An 18863-nucleotide genomic window follows, 5' to 3' on the forward strand; every position below is an offset into this window, starting at 1 on the left:
TGAAAACTTGAAATTCATTTTTTGTAATTTCCCAAATGATGATATAAAAAATTGTATAATCCAACCTGCAATTTTGTATGTTTCCAATAAAGAATAGTCCAAGAGTGAAAGGCAGATGAAGCTTTGACTAACTCTCTTCTGCTTCAACGACTGCTTCACCTACACCATTCCTCCGTTGAATTTCATAATTCATATTTTATCAAATTTGTGCCAACTTTCTTTCCTCTCTCTATCTCTTCTTCCATTTGTCATTCTCAATTTTCAAAGAGAATTGTAACTAGCCACAAAAATACCTTCTTTCCCTGACCCTTTTGCTTTCATTTTTAGTCTCATTACTGCATTGACTTCACTTTTTGGGGATTAGGGCTTTCAGTCTTCTTCTTTTTTTGGGTTTGACTTTTGAAGCTGAGTGCCATTGGGTGGAGGATTCTTTTTCTTAGCGGGGTGGTTTCAATGAAGAATCTTGGTTTTTAGTTGTAGAAAGGTGTGGATGACTGGGAATCATGGATCAGTCGGTGTTGGCGATCTGGGTATTTCTCTGCTTAATTGGGCTGCTTTTGAATTTGTCAATGGTCGCCGGTAACGCTGAAGGTTTGTTTCTTTTTGGGTTTTCCTTTTCATCACTGCTAAAATATATGTGGAGTTTTGAATCTTTAATTGGGTGGTTATGGGATCCCAATTACATAAAATCTTGAACTGCAGTTTATTGATCAAGTCTCAGATTATAAACCTTACTTAACAGGTTGCTAACAGCTTTTGCAGGTTACTCATTGAGGCTTATTATAAATTGTTGGCTTTATACATCAACAACCCCTTCAACTTGTCATTAAATTTCAGTTAGACAGTCAAACTACCGCTTATTCCAATTGAGTACTTGAACATATGATAAAGGGTTCCTATTAAACACTTTCAGTTCAAATTTTATGTGTATTCTCAAGTGCTCATTACGTAGATAAGCTAACCACATAGATTATGTCATCTCCTTTATTTATACACATCAGACTAAACTGGAACATGCTTGAGGCTTTACTTGATGTGTATAACTAAAGGAGGTGACGTATTTTTAGTGGTTAACTTATTCTCTAGGTAACGGATACTTGAGAATACGTGCAAATGACTTTCCATAATTTGAATTGGAACTGTCCAATTGGAATACTGTACATGTGTTCATCAATTGGAATAAGTCGTAGTTCGACCGTTTAAATGAAATTTACTAATAAGTTTAAGGGCTATTGATATATTAAGCCTAAATTGTTCCTGTAGTTAAATTTTTAGTACTTGATGGTGAAAATTTTTTGTGCGGCCACTGTGCAGAAATTAAACACATTTATGGATTCGTCTTGCTCTAGCAGGAGACAATTTTAGCACAAAATTGAGTAAACCCTGAAAATGGCTGCCCCCATCCCCCAAAAAAAAGAAAGAAAAAAAAAATTGGATTGGCAAATGATGTATTATGTTGTAGCTAATATTTCGAAATTGTTGGTTTTAATGTGTGTTGAGCTGATCACTGATATATCATCTTTTATGTAAGACAGGTGATGCCTTGAATGCTCTGAAGACAAATTTGGCTGATCCTAATAGTGTTCTACAGAGTTGGGATGCAACCCTTGTTAATCCTTGTACTTGGTTCCATGTAACATGCAACAATGAAAATAGTGTGACTAGAGTGTAAGCTACACAATTATTTTTTTCTTCCTTTCATATTGTGGTTTCATTTGTCAATTTTGGTTGCTTTTTTAACACAGTGATCTAGGAAATGCAAATCTATCAGGTCAACTGGTACCACAGCTTGGCCAACTCCAGAACTTGCAGTACTTGTAAGTTAATTGAATCATTATGTCTCAAGGATGTTAAAGGCTGTTCTTTGATTGTTCGATTTGCTCCAGACCATGTTTCTTGAAATCAGTTAATTTTCTTTATAATTGTGTTAATCAATATTCATAACATAAATGTAAATGAGCATGTATATATTTGTTTCTACAGAAGGAAGTATCTAGTGTTTTGAGTCCCCAGGATGGTTTTGTATTACAAATTTATTATTGTCCTAAACAACTTAATCTCAGAACAACCCCAAAGGGTGGCCTAGCAGTCCAAGTGTTTGAGTAACAACCTTGGACACAAGGTTTGAATCCTTGCAGAGGCAAGCGTAGGTGAATTCTTTCAATCTGCCTAAGAGTTGGTGGCCTAGTGGAAAATAGCAGGTATTCGGTAGATTAATCGAGGCACACACTAGTGGGACTGAACAATATCTCTATTAGAAAAAGTGAATCTTTGTACATTGCCATTCTGAGGAAGTACTAAGTCTACTTAAAGATAGTTAAGCGTTGTCTCACTTATTCTTCTGTACTATTAGTCGTAATATTACTCTTGTAATTCCTCGTCCTTTGAGTTTGGTTATTATTTGTTGTATTTTGTACTTCGATTATTTTTTATCTGTTTATGACTTCCGTTGTCTGTAGTATTTTTCCATAACTTCTTCATTTCCGTTATTTCTTTCTCTATACTACTTTGGACTGTTTTTTTCTTGAGTTGAGGGTCTATCAGAAACCGTCTCTCTACCTCTAAGGTAGGGGTAAGGTTTGTACACTTTATCCTCCTTAGAACCCACTTTGTGGGATCACACTACGTATGTTGTTGTATCAATAAGTTTTTAATATCCCCAAACAATTATTATAAGCATTAAGGGCTATGTTTTTAAGGTGATGTATTTAAAGTGAAGTCAAAATTAAAGTAAAAAAGGATAAAAAGAAGTCAAAAGCGTAAGAGAGAGAAAAAGAAAAAAGAAAGAAAAAGTATAAAGAAAAACTTAAAAACAAAAAAGTGCTTTCTTTAAAATAAATTAACACGTGTCAAGTAATGATTGGTGCGTAAAAACACTTGCATTTTAAAAATCGGGACTGGTCATAGAAGAATGTAATAATACCAATTCAAAGATTTTTAGAGGGGGGTAATAGGAGCCCCGCAAAGTTCAAGTATCTTCTTGAAATATAGTTCTTACAAGCATTCTGAAAAAAAGAACAGTAGCTACAACAAAATAGTGCAATAATCAAAGTGTAAGAGATAGTAGCTAGTAACAAAAATTTGAGGAGAAGCAGCTATAGGAGAAATACTATTACTACTAGTAAGGAATGATAAGCAAGACAAAGCTCAACTACCTACTAACCTTCTGCCCTAATTTGTGTTCTCCACAACCTCCTATCTAAAGTCATTTCCTCGGTAAGCTGCAATTGTGTCATGTCCTATCTAATCACCTCTCCTCAATGTTTCTTCGGGGTACCTCTACCCCTCTCGGAACCATCCATAGCCAACCTCTCATACCTCTGTACTGGGGCATTCATGCATCTCCTCTTCATATGTTCAAACCACCTCAGCCTCGCTTCCCCATCTTGTCATTCACTGAGGCCACTCCTACCTTGTTCCCGATATCTATTCCTATCTCTCCTAATATGCCCACATATCCACTGTAGCATCCGCATCTCTGCAACTTTTATCTCCTTAATGTGAGAGTGCTTGACTGGCCAACTCTCTTTCCCATACAACATAGTTGGTTTAACCACCACTTTGTAAAATTTGCCTTTTTACCTTTTGGTGGCACTTTCTCATCATGCAATACTCCGAATATGAGCCTTCATTTCATTCACCCTGCACCAATACGAAATGTGACATCATCGTCTATTTCCCCATTTCCTTGGATAACTCGTGAATCAAGCCTCACTTCCACGTCAACATTGGGCGTGTTACGTCACTGAACTTGCATTCCAAATATTTTGTCTTGGTCCTACTTAACCTCAACCTTCTGGACTCCAAGGTCTGTCTCCGTTCCTTAATTTTTATTCTTTTGGTTGAAGAATTGTGAGGTGGAGAGTAGCATTTTTTTATACTTTATAGTGGGAATAAATGCCGACACTACCTTCTTTTTTTTGGGTCAATTTTGTGTGCATAAAAATTTGCTCATGTAGCTTCTCGACTTATTAGAAGTGTACTGCCCCATCAAGTTGATTTTATGAATCATCCACACCCTAATTTAAAATATCCAACCTTAATTTTTCTAGGAGGAACCAATGCATTTCTGTTCATGTACTTGGATATTCTTTTGATCGCAAAGATGCAAATTTGACTAGTTATCGGAAAATGAAAGAAAAAACCAGTTTGGCTGGTGATTCTCCTTCTAGTCCCAATTTACCTGATCGTTTACTAAATAAAAAAGCTTTTTTGTATTCAAGAATTAAAATTACTACAAAATAGTATTGCTTGATATTTTCTGAAGGCCACTCCACTCTATGACAGTAACAACTACTATTCTATTTTACTTTTTTTCAAGTTAAATTTTATATGACAATGCTGGTCAAATTCTTTTTTTGTAACCGAACTGGCGAAAGAAGCTATATTATACTTGGAGGGAGGGACGTTATTTCATAGTAGATAGTCCGTCACTTTATCCTATTTGAGTTATGCAACATTATGCTATGTTTTTTTTTTTTTGAGAAGGTAACATTTGTGTATATTCATTGACCCAGTGCATGGGTTGCACTGTAAACCATATTTACAGCTTGTCAAAAAAGTAAGAAAACTGAATCTGAATCCTAACAGGAACCTAGGATATCTATAATGGATTCTGTGTCCTCTAAATACATCTGCTTGCACCAGAAGCAAAAAAGCCTGAGACAATTTAGTTTGATCTTTTGAAGATCACAGCTCTTGGTCTCAAAACATCTAGCATTACTTTCTTTCCAAACAGTCCACCAAATACAGGCTGGGACAATCCTCCATCTATCTCTATCTGCAGCTCCCACATTAGGCTATGGTTTTGGTGATATGAATAATTTTCATTTTACTTTATTAACCATGTATTCATTTTCTGAGGGTACATTTGCTCAGAACTAATTGATAAGATTGTTCTTTAATACCTTATATAGTGATGTTAACAGATATTTGATTTGCTCATTCTACTGCCCTATGTAATGTTCTCATTGCTACCCTTTCGAACCAGTCCTCCAGTGGAAGTTGGTGCAAATAACCTATCCTGCTTCCATTATATTGATGTTGTAGTTTTTGTGGTGGTAGAATCCTCTGAACATAAAATCCTCTCAACATGAAGTATGTTAACTTGGCTCCTTATTCCCTCAAGCTTCTTTTCTTCTATTTTTTAAGAAGCGATTAATGGTGTTTTGAACTATTTTCGCGCAGATTGACAATGAAAGTTTAATTTAGTCAAATAGAACCAATTATTCAATTACAGAGTTATCTACACGAGGTAAAAAATAAACCGCCTTCCAGGAAAATTGAACCCTGAATCTTGAAATCCAGAGATCTCTAACTTGCCACTTGATCTAGGTGTTGTTTACTACCACCTGATTATTTGCTTGCCAAATTCTGAAGTTGTGTGCTAAAATCACAATACTCTCTGTTTGGGTGGGGAACTTCCTCAGTTACTAGTCTACACTATAGTTATACCTTACCTATTGCTTTTAGGGGTCGTTTGGTAGGAGTTGTTAGAGAAAATAGTACTGGTAAAAGCTTTGGTATTATTTAATCCCTTGTTTCGTAGTGTTCTCAAACTATGTATAACTAATACACCCTATTCAATACTATTCTTATACATAGTAAATCATGACATTAGCAATACCAGTACTATTCGTATTCTAATATACCCAATTTATATAATACAACAAACCAAATAGTCGACAAAAAATAGTCTAGCATAATTAATCTCATTATTACTAATACACCCTATTCAGTTCTATTATTAATTATACCCCTACCAAACGACCCTTTAGTACATCTGTTCTTTTTTTCATGTTTACCTAAGAGTGTAACTTGTGGAAGTAATTTACACTTCAAATGTGCAACATAATTATGCACATGTTAGTTGGCATGTCTCATCTTAAGCGGCATGGTCTGCAAATTCTCAGAATAACTTGCTAATGATCTCTTTTTTTAATTTCAGGGAACTTTATAGTAATAACATAAGCGGAAGAATTCCAAATGAATTGGGGAACTTGACAGAGTTGGTTAGTTTGGATCTTTACCTGAACAACTTAAATGGTCCTATCCCTCCCTCATTGGGCAAGCTTCAGAAACTACGCTTCCTGTACGAGTTATACATTCTTTTTCCTTCCGTTTTTTTTCTTCTCTTTTTGTTTCTTTTTCGGTTTGGTTATTTTTTTTCAATGTTTCAAATCTTTAGCATATATATCTGAAGTTTAGTTAAATCAGAAATGATCACCTTCTATTTTTATTTTTATCAAGAAAGCAGCGTCTATGTTAAGGATCCGTTTGGCTATAGATTTCCCAAGTAAAATTTGGGGGAAAATTTGGCATATAATGTTTGTCCATACAATTTGCCATTATTTGGCAAATAACCCAAATTCCCAAATACTAGAAAAAACTAGTATTTGGGCCAAATCTCATTATTTGGGGTCTTTTAAAAATTTAAATGCTACACCAAACTTTTATCTTTTACAAAAACACCCTCTATAGTAGTTGTTGGCGTTGTATTACATAATTTTTTACGTAAACACTAAAGTAATGAAATATTCAGTGAATATGAAAGTGATCATATGGTTATTGATGAAAATGATAAACAATCGGCTTAGGATAACAAAGTCACATCTTTGTCTACTTGACGATGTATGGAATGATGCTTGTTGCACTCACTCTGAACTACCATATTGCTCCAATGTCATGGACACTGCTTGTTATTTGTTGCAACGAAGATCCAATTGACTTGTAATATAAACTTATGGTTAGTTTTGATAGTTTTTAAAACTTTTATAAATCATATTTCCTAAAAAAGTGAAATATGTTTCCCAAATACTATGGCCAAACACATGGTGAAATTTCACCCAAATTTTAACACAAATAATATTTGCCAAAAATATTTGGAAATCTATGGTTAAACACTAGCTAAATCATGCAAATGGGGTTGTAGTTTCTAATTCTCTAAGCAAATCTGTATGATGTTCTGTAACTTTTCTGTTAGTTATGTTTACATTGATGGGTTCTGTCCAAAAAAATTGATGTGTGGAAGCATTATGAAAATCACTACTCCTGTCAGTGAATAAACCTTTGTAGTTTGAGAGGTCAACAGGGAATACATCTGTATGATTCATTCTGTCTTTGCTCTGTAGTGGAAAGTTAGTTGACATGCTTGGCAAACCTTGTTCTTGTTTCCCAAATACTGTATGGTTGCTGAGTGAAGACCAGGTGACTGGACTGGACTCTTTTTTTGTACGACAAACAGAGATTAATAAGTAATAATATAAAATGTTAAGAATAATATGAACCAACTTGAATAAAAATATATTCTAAAAGTATTCAATTATTATCTGATTAACAAAGTTGTGCTTGCTTGGTCTCTCTCGATATAGACTCACAGCCGTGCAGCTCAACTGAAAGTGACAATCTGAGATACTTCTCATCTTATCAGGAAAATGGCCTGTGGATTTAGTTCATTGCTAAAATACTTTACGTATGAACGGTGATTCTCAACCTGCAAACACTATCAGCAAGTTTTTCCTAGCATATTGGAATTAATCTTTCTGGAGTATCTAGTCTTATATATATAAATGTATTTGTCTTTGTCTACCTTTAGCACATGTACGCTACATTTAGCACATGTACTGAGTAATGAGATCTAGACCAGTATTCGCTTTGACGAACTTCTTTTCCTGTCTTGCTTACTCTTGATCAACCTTCCTTTTATCCTTTTTTTTTCTTTGCTGAATTGAAGGAGGCTCAATAATAACAGTTTGAATGAAGGTATTCCCGTGTCTCTAACCACCATTGTTGCACTTCAAGTACTGTAAGTATAAAGTTGTTCCTTTATTTATCAATGCTGTATGTTGTCTGTGTTGTCTAGTTCTTCTGGGTTACTTATTGTCATTGCCTTTCAATGCAGTGATCTCTCAAACAACCATTTGACAGGACCAGTTCCAGTCAACGGTTCCTTTTCACTTTTTACTCCTATAAGGTGTGTTGGAAGCATAAATTTGTAGTTCCTTCTGTTCCTGAAGTTACAATAGTGAATATCTAAAGATTGAGTACCTATATTTCAGTTTTGCTAATAATCAGTTGGAAGTTCCTCCAGTTTCTCCACCTCCTCCTCTTCCTCCTACGCCCTCATCGTCATCTTCAGGTTTGTTGACATAATTTGTGTTTATGCTGTTATGAAATTGTGCTACCTCTCCTTTTTCCCTATTCCAATTTAGTTTTCATGAAAATCCCTTAAGTTATTCACAATAAGGGGAGATGGCAATGGTAAGAAAGGAAAGGCCTGGTTGCCTGGGGAAAGCTGAAGAGATGAGCCCCAGACTGGATTCCCTTATGAAAGCACTTTCTTTATGAAAAAAACTACCATTACTGTAGGCACTGTAAATTACTTTTTTTTAGATCAATTATACAGGTATTGGGGTCTTGTGGTTATCCAGCATTCATGACTTTCCAAAATAAAAAATTCAAATAAGCTTGAAGATACTATCAACATCTTTTTCTTTGTTGGAAATTAGATTTACTGTAAACTCTGAAGTTCGAGTGATACGTGTGTCAAAAGTACCATATATTTTTTAGAATTGCCTGTATTTTAAAATTTAGGTCATACAAATAAAAAGTTAACTCAATCATGTTTTCAGTGGGCAACAGCGCAACTGGAGCTATCGCTGGAGGAGTTGCTGCAGGCGCTGCTCTTCTATTTGCAGCTCCTGCAATTTTTATTGCTTGGTGGCGTCGGAGGAAACCGCAAGACCACTTCTTTGATGTTCCTGGTTTGTCAAAACACATTGAATCTGAGTTAATTGTACTTTCAACTTGATGTGTTCTCACTCATTATAACTGCTTTTGCAGCTGAGGAGGATCCAGAAGTTCATCTGGGACAACTCAAAAGGTTTTCCTTGCGTGAACTACAAGTTGCGTCGGATAATTTTAGCAACAGAAATATACTCGGTAGAGGTGGATTTGGTAAGGTTTATAAGGGCCGGTTAGCTGATGGCTCTTTAGTTGCAGTGAAAAGACTAAAAGAGGAACGTACTCAAGGTGGAGAGTTACAGTTTCAGACAGAAGTAGAAATGATCAGCATGGCTGTACACCGAAACCTACTTCGTTTACGGGGATTTTGCATGACACCCACTGAGCGGGTGCTTGTTTATCCGTACATGGAGAATGGAAGTGTTGCATCACGTTTAAGAGGTATCTCTTTTTTAATTTTCATGTGCTTGCCTCTACTTTTTGCTCACCTTTAGGCAGGCTCACAACAACGACAACAACAACATACCCACAAAGTGGCGTCTGGGGAGGGTCGAGCATATGCTGACCTTACCTCAGATGTCAGGTAAAGAGGTTGTTTCCAATAGATTCTTGGCTCAAGACAAAAATAGTCTAGAAAAAGACATAATTGAAGTACAAGAGAAAATAGATAGCAACAAAAACAACAGATAGTATCAAAACAGTACTGCAACAAAGTAATACTGTAATAGAACTACATAAAACATCAAATATCAACAAAAATCGAAGAACAAGAAACTACAAGCATAGTACTACAACTACTAGTAAGGGCAACAATATAATGCATTCCTACCTACTAGTATGGATGTACTTTTACCTACTAATCTTCTACCCTAATTTGTGTCCTCTACAGCTTTCTATCTAAGGGCATGTCCTCGGTAAGCTGCAATTACGCCATGCTGTGTCTAATCATCGCTCCCCAATACTTCTACGGTCTACCTCTACCTTTCCTAAATCCATCCATAGCCAACCTCTCTCACCTCCGCCCTTGGCATCCGTGCATCTTTTCATCACATGTCCAAACAATCTCAACCTCACTTTCCGCATCTTGTCTTCCACCAATGTCACTTCCACCTTGTTTTGGATATCCTCATCCTTAATCCTATCTCTCCTAGTAAACCCACACATCCATCGCAACATCCTTATCTCTGCCACTTTCATCTTCTAAATACTGGCCAACACTCTGACGTTACAACATAGCTGGTCTAACCACAGAAAAAAAGCCAATAGCTAATGTTAATGATAAGCCTTTAGTCTTTTAACTTTTCTTTCATAAATTTGTAACAAATTTGAAAAAGTTACTGCAGAAGTGTAAGCCAGTGGTGGAATCTTCACATCAATTTCATTGTGCTATTAGTTATTATAGTGATTGAGTTTTTTATGAGTTCTCATGATGGGTATGTATATTTAACAAGATGTCAATGTTGTTTATGATTTTGCTTGTGTTCTATGGACCAACTTCACAAGTGGTGCTATCCTTGATATCTTACTGAATATAGAGACTGCAGGTCATGATAAAATTTATTTAATGAGCACATCTGAAAGTCAAAAAAATTAAATGTCTTGAAAGAGAATTCATATTTTTATTATTGTATGAAACTGGATAAGTAATGCCTCATGACTTGGCGTTTCATGATTTAGAGTGATATTGACCCAAAAAGATCAGTTTTCTTTTTATAACTTATTCAAGCTTAAATAGGAACCTGTTTCCAGTTTGCTGAATAGCTTGAATTTATGCTCATGGGATAATTTACATTTTTCTAGAGAGGCCTGAATCAGAGCCCCCACTTGACTGGCCAAAAAGGAAGCGTATTGCACTTGGATCTGCAAGAGGCCTTGCTTACTTGCATGATCATTGTGATCCTAAAATTATTCATCGTGACGTCAAAGCCGCAAATATCTTGTTGGATGAGGAGTTTGAAGCAGTTGTTGGGGATTTTGGGTTAGCTAAACTCATGGACTACAAGGATACTCATGTTACCACTGCTGTACGTGGTACAATTGGGCATATTGCCCCTGAATATTTATCTACTGGTAAATCTTCTGAGAAAACTGATGTGTTTGGCTATGGGGTTATGCTTCTAGAGCTCATAACTGGGCAAAGGGCTTTTGATCTTGCTCGACTTGCGAATGATGATGATGTCATGCTGCTAGATTGGGTAAGCATTTATACTGTCCTGTATGCTTAAGTTACTTTGCTTCTGCTATCAATCAGCAATTTGGATTTGCTTAAAGATCAAGTCACTTCTGCTATCATTGAACAGTCTTGGAATGTTCTGAAAAGATCAAGTCAACTCTCTCTTCTCTTCTATAAGTCAAAGTTTGATGTCTTTTTCTACTGTAGTGTTATTTGTTGAACACTGATGTGCTCATCCTGAAGAAATGGTGTGGTACGAGACCTGCATCGTTGCTTATTATTTATTGTGGTTTTGTGGTGTGAAAGTAACATTCGTTGCAGTTCCCTGTGAGTAATTTTTTTTTAAAAAGGTTTAGATGTTTCAGGAGGATTTAACCATTCATTGCTAAAATTGCACGAGCATGTAGGTTATAATTAGAGTGGATTACTTTCATTATCTTATTCTTGCAGGTGCTTCAACAGTTAGGTTGCCAAATTCGTCCCCTCAATTTGTGACTAATCTAGAAAATGTGCATCTCCACTTCTCATTTCTGATGCTATCTGAAGATTAGAAAAATATACTTTTTTCATTTTCATTCAAATAAGCTAAGGTGTATCTGCAACTGCCATATTAATGTCACTTCAGTCATGTTGTATTCGGGGGTAGATATAGTATACTTTAGGACAGGTACTCATTCAGGAGCATCCTTGAGAAAGGCAAGTCTTATGTGGGATCGCCATCCTGGAGAAGGAAAAGGAGATGGTCAAACTGTTAGGAAGTGACTATTAAAAATAAAAGCTTTTCTGAACCTCTTGTGTCTCTGATGGATACAAAAACTGTAATAGCAACATGAACACTAATAGACAGCAATGCCACTAATGTCAATCAGAAACACTTGGCTGTGTTTGAGCCTCATGCACTGATGTGCTGTTTTTTTAGTCTCCCTTCAGATCTTAGTAGCTTTTCTAGTGACTGTGCTCTTAGAGATGGCACATATGGTTGCATGCATGGCTATTATTTGACTTGTAACATTCCACTGGATATTCAGGTGAAGGGACTCCTGAAGGACAAGAAATATGAAACATTAGTTGATGCAGATCTTCAAGGTAATTACAATGAAGAAGAGGTGGAACAGCTTATTCAGGTAGCTCTACTTTGCACGCAGAGTACGCCTACGGAACGTCCAAAGATGTCAGAAGTTGTAAGAATGCTTGAAGGTGATGGCCTTGCTGAGAGGTGGGAGGAATGGCAAAAGGAGGAGATGTTCCGGCAAGATTTCAACCATGTCCACCACCACCATACTGATTGGATAATAGCTGACTCCACTTCAAATATCCGACCGGATGAGTTGTCAGGGCCAAGATGATCTTTCATTTATTCTGCCGGTAGCACATATAGGACCGACTCTTTTGAGGGAAAATCCTCTTTGTATCCTTGTATCTGTAATCGGTATATGCCATCTTCTTTTCTTTCTTTCTTTTTTTTGGGTTAATTGGTATATGTCATCTTTGTGCATACCATTTTCCCTTCTTTTTTTGTTTCAGTCAGTTATATTGTATTTGATTATGTCCAAATGTGTATAGGTGATTGGGTCATTACAACAGATCTGAACATGAAAATCAACTTATAGCAGGAATGGCTGTAGAAAGCATCTTTGCACCTTCTCTTTTTCTAATGTATCAGATAGAGTGGCGTTTGTTAAAGAATAAACACTTTGTAAACTTAAAGTAATCATAGTTTCTTTCATGTTCAGTGACAGTTTGTCACCTCCTCTTGATGGCTGAATTTTGTAGTATTATAGACCAATAAAACATTATACAGATGCTATAATGTAATGGCTACATTTATAGAAATGAAAACTAGTAATTGAAATTTGGAAATCTAATGGTTGCAGTCTTAACGACTTTAAATATTTCTAACTAATGTGTCATGTCACCTATCTAACTTTCCAACTCAGCTAGTTTACTTTTAAACTTTGCTTAGATTTGTATCATTACCCCAAGGATGAAATGTAGGGAACCTGTGCTGCAACTTTGATACATATTCCCAAGCAACCTGATAGCATCAATATCAGACCATTTCACCAAGACTTGGCCAACAACTTTGTTTATCCCTCTTCACTAATCTCCTTTCTTGGACAACATTAAGGACATGTCAATAAGGGATGGAAATATGAAAGACTGTGGGATGGTTGATGATTGTTGGAACCTCAAAGGCATCTCTTCAATTGTGAAACATGGAAAACTGGATGGATAAAAACATCAGATGCTATCAACAACCTATAGGCAACTGCTACAATTTTAGCATCAATAGCACAAGGGCCAAAATATTTAGCAGCCAATTTAGGAAATGTCCTCACAACAACAAAAAATTGTCAGGCTGAAGCTTCAAGTAGACCCAATCTCCCTCTGAAAAGAACCTATATCATACCTATGCTTATTAGTTGTATCCCTCGGTCTCTACTGAGCTATGAGCGTATGGAATTTCAAAAGCTGAATAATGGATTCACTAGCAGTTAAAGGACTTGTCCACCATATAAGTGACAATTTCACTAACCAAATAAGGGAGATGGATAGGAGGTTTATGTCCATATAGAACCTCATTGGGAGTACACTTAAGAGTTGTAAGGTCGGTAGTATTGTACCACCATTTAGCCAAGGCAAATAGGAAAACAACTCTTTAGACTAATTAGAGCAAAAACACCTCAAGTATGTTTCTAATATTCTATTCACTACTTCTATTTGACCATTAGTTTGAGGATGATAGGCAGTAGACCTTTGTAACTGAATACCTTGTAAAGTAAACAGCTCTTGCCAAAAGGTACTAAGGAATTCTTTATCTCTATCACTAGTCAAGGTGACAAGCATCCCATGGAGCTTAAAGAACTTGCCATGGAAGCACTGAGCTACTGATTGAGCAGAGTAGGGATGGGAAGAAGCCATGAAATGCCATCACTTGCTTAATCTGTCCACAACAACCAAAATAACTTCCTTACCATTAGACTTAGGCAGGCCCTCAGTGAAGTCTAAGTATCCATCGGAAAGTGTACTTGTATATTCAATTGATGATTCAATCTGTAATGATACAATGCCTTATATAGAAATGAGAAAGAATCTTATCTTGCTAACTGCTTCTAACTAATCCAACAGCATAACTAACTACTCATAAGGCAAAACTAACTACTGACTCATTTATTCTGTAACATGTAATAACCCTAGGTTTGCTGCAACATCACATTTATGTCTCTGACATATATTACATCTATTAATGAAATCTTTGATATTCTACACAAGATGTTTCTAATAAACTAGTGGTTGTAACCTCTTCATTGTAGCATCCATGCTCGAGTGACACCCCGAGTAGGGTCATGCCAAAGTGTAGTGGTGTTCCTCCTTAGGTTAAGATCAACATCAACCACCATCTCAACTGCTTGTTATGCCAAGTGAAAGATTTATAAGACACTATCTGAACCTTAGCAATAATCTCTCGTAAGGATTGATCAGTAGTCCAAGAAGCCTTAATTTAATCTAGTCAAGAATCATGAGGAGTGAGCAATGAGAGTGCCAACAATTCAACCTTGTCTTTTCTTGACAAAGCAACAACAACTTTGTTCTAAACCCCTTTCTTATATTCAATAGTGAAATCAAAAGCCATGAGCTTTGAGATACAAGCCACCTGGAAATTTGTATGAATATGTTGATGCAATCGAAACTTTAGGGCTTTCTGATCAAGTTTGACAACTGTTTTCCCAACAAGTAGTGAGACCACTAGGTGATAGCAAAGATGAGGGCTAAAATTTTATTTATCATACACACGCATAGCCTGATGTTTGGGAGAAAAAAGTATATTCAATAAACACATAAATTCTCAAAAGATATATGCAAATTAAATTTAGCTAAGTCACTGGTAAAATACGGTGGTGTTTGAATACATAAATACACTCATATTTAGTTCTAACATCAAATTCTCCTCTTATCTCTAGCAAAACCAAGAACTCACTTCTAGAGTTCAAGACTTGGTTTTGAGAAAGACTCACCATCTATCAAAGAGATTATACCTCCTTCCACATCAAGGCAATCATACTCTTGTGATTTCTAAGTGATTCTAACAAATGATTATGTATCCTAAGCAAGAATCTACCATCAAAACCTAAGGTTCTAAGTGAACTCATCTCAAAGTTCAAGAAGGGGCTTTTGGGATTCCTCTTCAACATTAGAGTTTCAATTGGGGAGATTCAAGGTATGAAACATTATCATAGTGAGGAACTCAGTTAGTAAGATCAAAAGTAGAGTTTTTATCCTAAAGTCTATGATTTCAAACTCCCTCTAATTCGAAATTTCCATTGTTGAATCATATTATTGAAACTATTGTATTTCATATTTATTGATGATTCTTTAGTGATGGTTTATATTTATTCTACCATATGGATCCTTCTTAGCTTTAGTTATTTTTAAAAACCTATCATAATATTTCATATGCATTATTTTCATGAGTAAAACATATTTTCATGAAATTTCTTTATACCTATTACACAGATTATATTTGAAAGAAGGTTCAGTCACTTGAAAGAGTTTTTATGAAAGTTTAGAACTTTTCCTTAGATATGATTTTCAAAAAAAAAATGTCTTTTATCACGAAAACTCAACACAACAGTATATTTCACATAGTTGTGAGCATTGGGCCTCACAAGTAATACAATTTTACATATTTTGAGCAAAGACTCACAACATGATTTCAGATATATTTTCATGATATACTAAGAGAATCTATTTTTGGGGGATTATTTAGCACTAATAGGACTCTGGTTTAGAAAATACAAGTCTCTTAACCATGTGCCACCGTAGGATTTGAGCGAGCACACATCAAGTCGATCAATTTCTTTATACCAAGAGACTCTGTAGTGGATCCACATTAGATAGTTAGGTTTTATTCCCTAAAAAAGTATAGAGTATCCCTCCTAACTAGGTTAGTTGTTGGACATCATGAGCTCACACGATGTATCTCGATTCTAAGAAACTTCCCACTTAAAATTTTTATAAATATTCTTACAACTCCAACTGGTATTACCATTTATACAATCATAAATATGGTAATTTCTCAGATTAATAGTGTTAGATATGTTTTCAACTCAAAGACAGATGATAAAAGTGCTTCAAAAATATTTGCATACTATTTTTTGTAGCTCTCTTCTCAATCTCAGGTATTCAACTATCATGTTTTAATTAATCAGTTTTAGAACATATCCCAGCTTCTCAATTGAAAAATCTTATTTTATACTATTTAGTAAACTTATTTTAGTCTATCTTTAGAGTTATTCATTCAACTCATTATGTTCAGTTTCACCCAGTTGTTTCATTCAATTATTTTAAATATTATACATTTCATGTAATGATGTCATTCAGCATAGCATCATTTATTGATACAGATTTAGGTACTCGGGATAGACAGTAGACATGTCATTGGGATTCACCTTCCCTCCAGTATTGATGAGGACTCCTTGCTTTTGAAGGACTGTAGTTCATCTAGAGTATTTAGTAGTCGTTATTTGTTGCTAGTAGAGTATCTAGGTAGCCAGGGGTTTTGTCCTGGCAACTCACCTTCAGTACATTAGAAGTTTCATAGGCGAGTTATTGAGTTATTGTTTTAGTTGTTTTACAAACATTTTTATTATCAAGACTTTTATTTATAAAGTTATTGAGTTATTTTCTAAATCTATTACATGCTCATATTTAAAAGCTTTCACACAGTTGTTATACATTTAGATTAGTGGCAGCCATGACAAGGGTATGCATGGGTCATTCGTGGTTTCGAGTGTTGGCCACACCTAAGGTGTAGGCTCGAGGCATGAAAAATTTGATATCAGAGCCTAGAGTTCAAGTGTTCTATGGAGTCTATGAAATCCTATCAATATGATCTTATTTATGGTTGTATGTGCCCCACTTCTACAAAAAAGGAACTATAGACATTTAAGAAAATGTTTCCCTTCTTTCATACTCTAGATCGTGCAACAAAGGTCTCGTAAGAAACTTGTGTAGATTCATGTGTTGCTCCAAATCCTCTGACTATGCCTCATCTTTGAGGCGGTTGAAACAATAAATTCCATATTCCTCTCACTATGGTCACAAGTGCTTAAGAGGAGCCTATAAGTGCATTTAACCTTATTCGATTCGAAAAGATGCACCATTGTTTGTTCACATAAATTGTGCGTTCAGCCAAAGTATGATATGCTCTCATACCCCTTAGCTTGTGGAACCTCGCAATAGATGATACCTTTAAGGGGGGAGTATGATTTAGAATTCTTTGGTAGTGTTTCACCCAAAAGATAATGTGATTTACAGTGTATGAGCCATAAGTAGTTGAGTTTTCCAGAGTTAGAAGCATGAATTTAGAAGTGTAATAACCTAAAAGGGTGGGTATAATGATTGAGTAAAGTATGTAGTTACGATCATGCACCTAGTAAGTGAGTAATAAGTTGTTATGCCCTTATGTGTTGGCTAATTAGGCGCAATGAATGTGTGTAGATTTTATGTAGTATCATAAGAAGAGTTATTTGTTAAGGTGACTTAAGAGTATGCCATCGCGTTAATGTATATTGATCAAGTCTAGGAGGTGAATGGAAGTTAACATGTGAAGAAGTTTAAGTTGATAGGCTTTCAATGAGCGTGGAGATACAACTAGCTAGTAAGTATATGTGCTCCCTATGAGAGGTAGTAGGTTGTGGAAAAATCTTTGGTTAGAAGAGAGACTTAAGCCTCAGAAAGATACATTTGTATCCAAGATAGTAATAGTCGTATGAGGCTCTAAGTTTATGACTTGATATATGTACCTAGTTAGTATCCTTGAGCTGCCAATAGGAGCAATGTAAGCATTATATCACCCTATAGAGTTGGATCGAAGGGGTTACAGAGAGGTGATAATGAGCCTCTCAATAAAGTTCAAGTTTCCTTTAGTTAATCATATATGAACTTAGAAGAGTAAGGTTAGCAGGTTAAGAAGAAGAATCTAGATTATTAAGAGCCAGAGGAGGCGGTTTTATACTCCACAAAGAGTAGGGGTTGCATAAATATGACTATAGAGGCAGGAGGAATTAAGTTAAGACAAGTATCTCAAAAAGAAGTCTAGAAGAAAGTATGTGCAGATATGATTCATTAGAGACAATTTAGTACGTAGTCATATGATTAGTGATGCTCCAACCTTTAGAGTAAAGTGAATATAGTTTAGTTTAAAGAGTGTGGAATAGGTCCAGAGACTTAGAATGTCGTCTTCGAATCCAAGGAGGAGATGATAGGGTGAAGAGCCAAAACAAGTCTTGAAAATCATATAGTGATTTGTTCATAATGACTTGTGATGAGATAGCGATCCATTCCTACTCTAGAGCATTCCTCAGATTTCAATCATTATAAAACCCTATTTATGTCTCGCATATCAACCCATGCTTATGCACCTCATATTGATTCTTGTCCATGCTCAATTCCTAGAATAAGAAGCAAAATAATTTTAATATAGTGATTCCTCAGATTTCAATCATTATAAAACCCTACTTATGTCTCGCATATCAACCCATGCTTATGCACTTCATATTGATTCTCGTCCATGCTCAGTTCCTAGAATAAGAAGCAAAATAATTTTAATATAGTGACCTCAATCTTACTTCAGATGATATACAACTCAGAATTTATGAACTTGTGTTTCACAACATGCTTAATCCCATGAACTCATGATATACCCTCAATAGCTAATGAAATCATGCTATGTCATGCATATTCTCAAATCAGATTTCTTGAACGATTCATTTTTATGATCTTTAAGGTTGTTAAAAACACCAAATTTGACAATTTAACAGATTTGTGCAGGTGTGTTATGATGGCTATAGCTATAGTAGGAAAGAAAAATAGGTGAGGTAGATGATAAATAAGGGATTAGGATCAAATAGTTGTGAACGACAAAGCTGTTGTTGTGATTGTAAAA

At 35.6% G+C, this 18863-nt stretch overlaps 1 protein-coding gene across 1 annotated transcript; it reads left to right on the forward strand.

The window, feature by feature from the left end:
- Positions 1-82: 82 nt before the first annotated feature.
- Positions 83-12598, forward strand: LOC125837350 (BRASSINOSTEROID INSENSITIVE 1-associated receptor kinase 1-like). Its single transcript, XM_049516484.1, has 11 exons — positions 83-591; positions 1536-1668; positions 1746-1817; positions 5948-6091; positions 7733-7804; positions 7901-7972; positions 8058-8137; positions 8631-8762; positions 8842-9183; positions 10543-10937; positions 11944-12598. The coding sequence occupies exons 1-11, from the start codon at positions 504-506 to the stop codon at positions 12259-12261; spliced, it is 1848 nt and encodes a 615-aa protein (XP_049372441.1). The 5' UTR covers positions 83-503; the 3' UTR covers positions 12262-12598.
- Positions 12599-18863: the final 6265 nt, after the last annotated feature.

This window comes from Solanum verrucosum, unplaced genomic scaffold (assembly GCF_900185275.1).
Source record: "Solanum verrucosum unplaced genomic scaffold, falcon-dt-bn FXZP01000147.1, whole genome shotgun sequence".
Taxonomy (NCBI): Eukaryota; Viridiplantae; Streptophyta; class Magnoliopsida; order Solanales; family Solanaceae; genus Solanum; species Solanum verrucosum.

Excerpts from the sequence above, each read along its gene's own strand:
- LOC125837350 (XM_049516484.1), top strand. The coding sequence starts at position 504 with ATGGATCAGTCGGTGTTGGCGATCTGGGTATTTCTCTGCTTAATTGGG. Across the intron at positions 592-1,535 it reads GGTCGCCGGTAACGCTGAAG|GTGATGCCTTGAATGCTCTG; the intron begins GTTTGTTTCTTT and ends TATGTAAGACAG. Across the intron at positions 9,184-10,542 it reads TGTTGCATCACGTTTAAGAG|AGAGGCCTGAATCAGAGCCC; the intron begins GTATCTCTTTTT and ends ACATTTTTCTAG.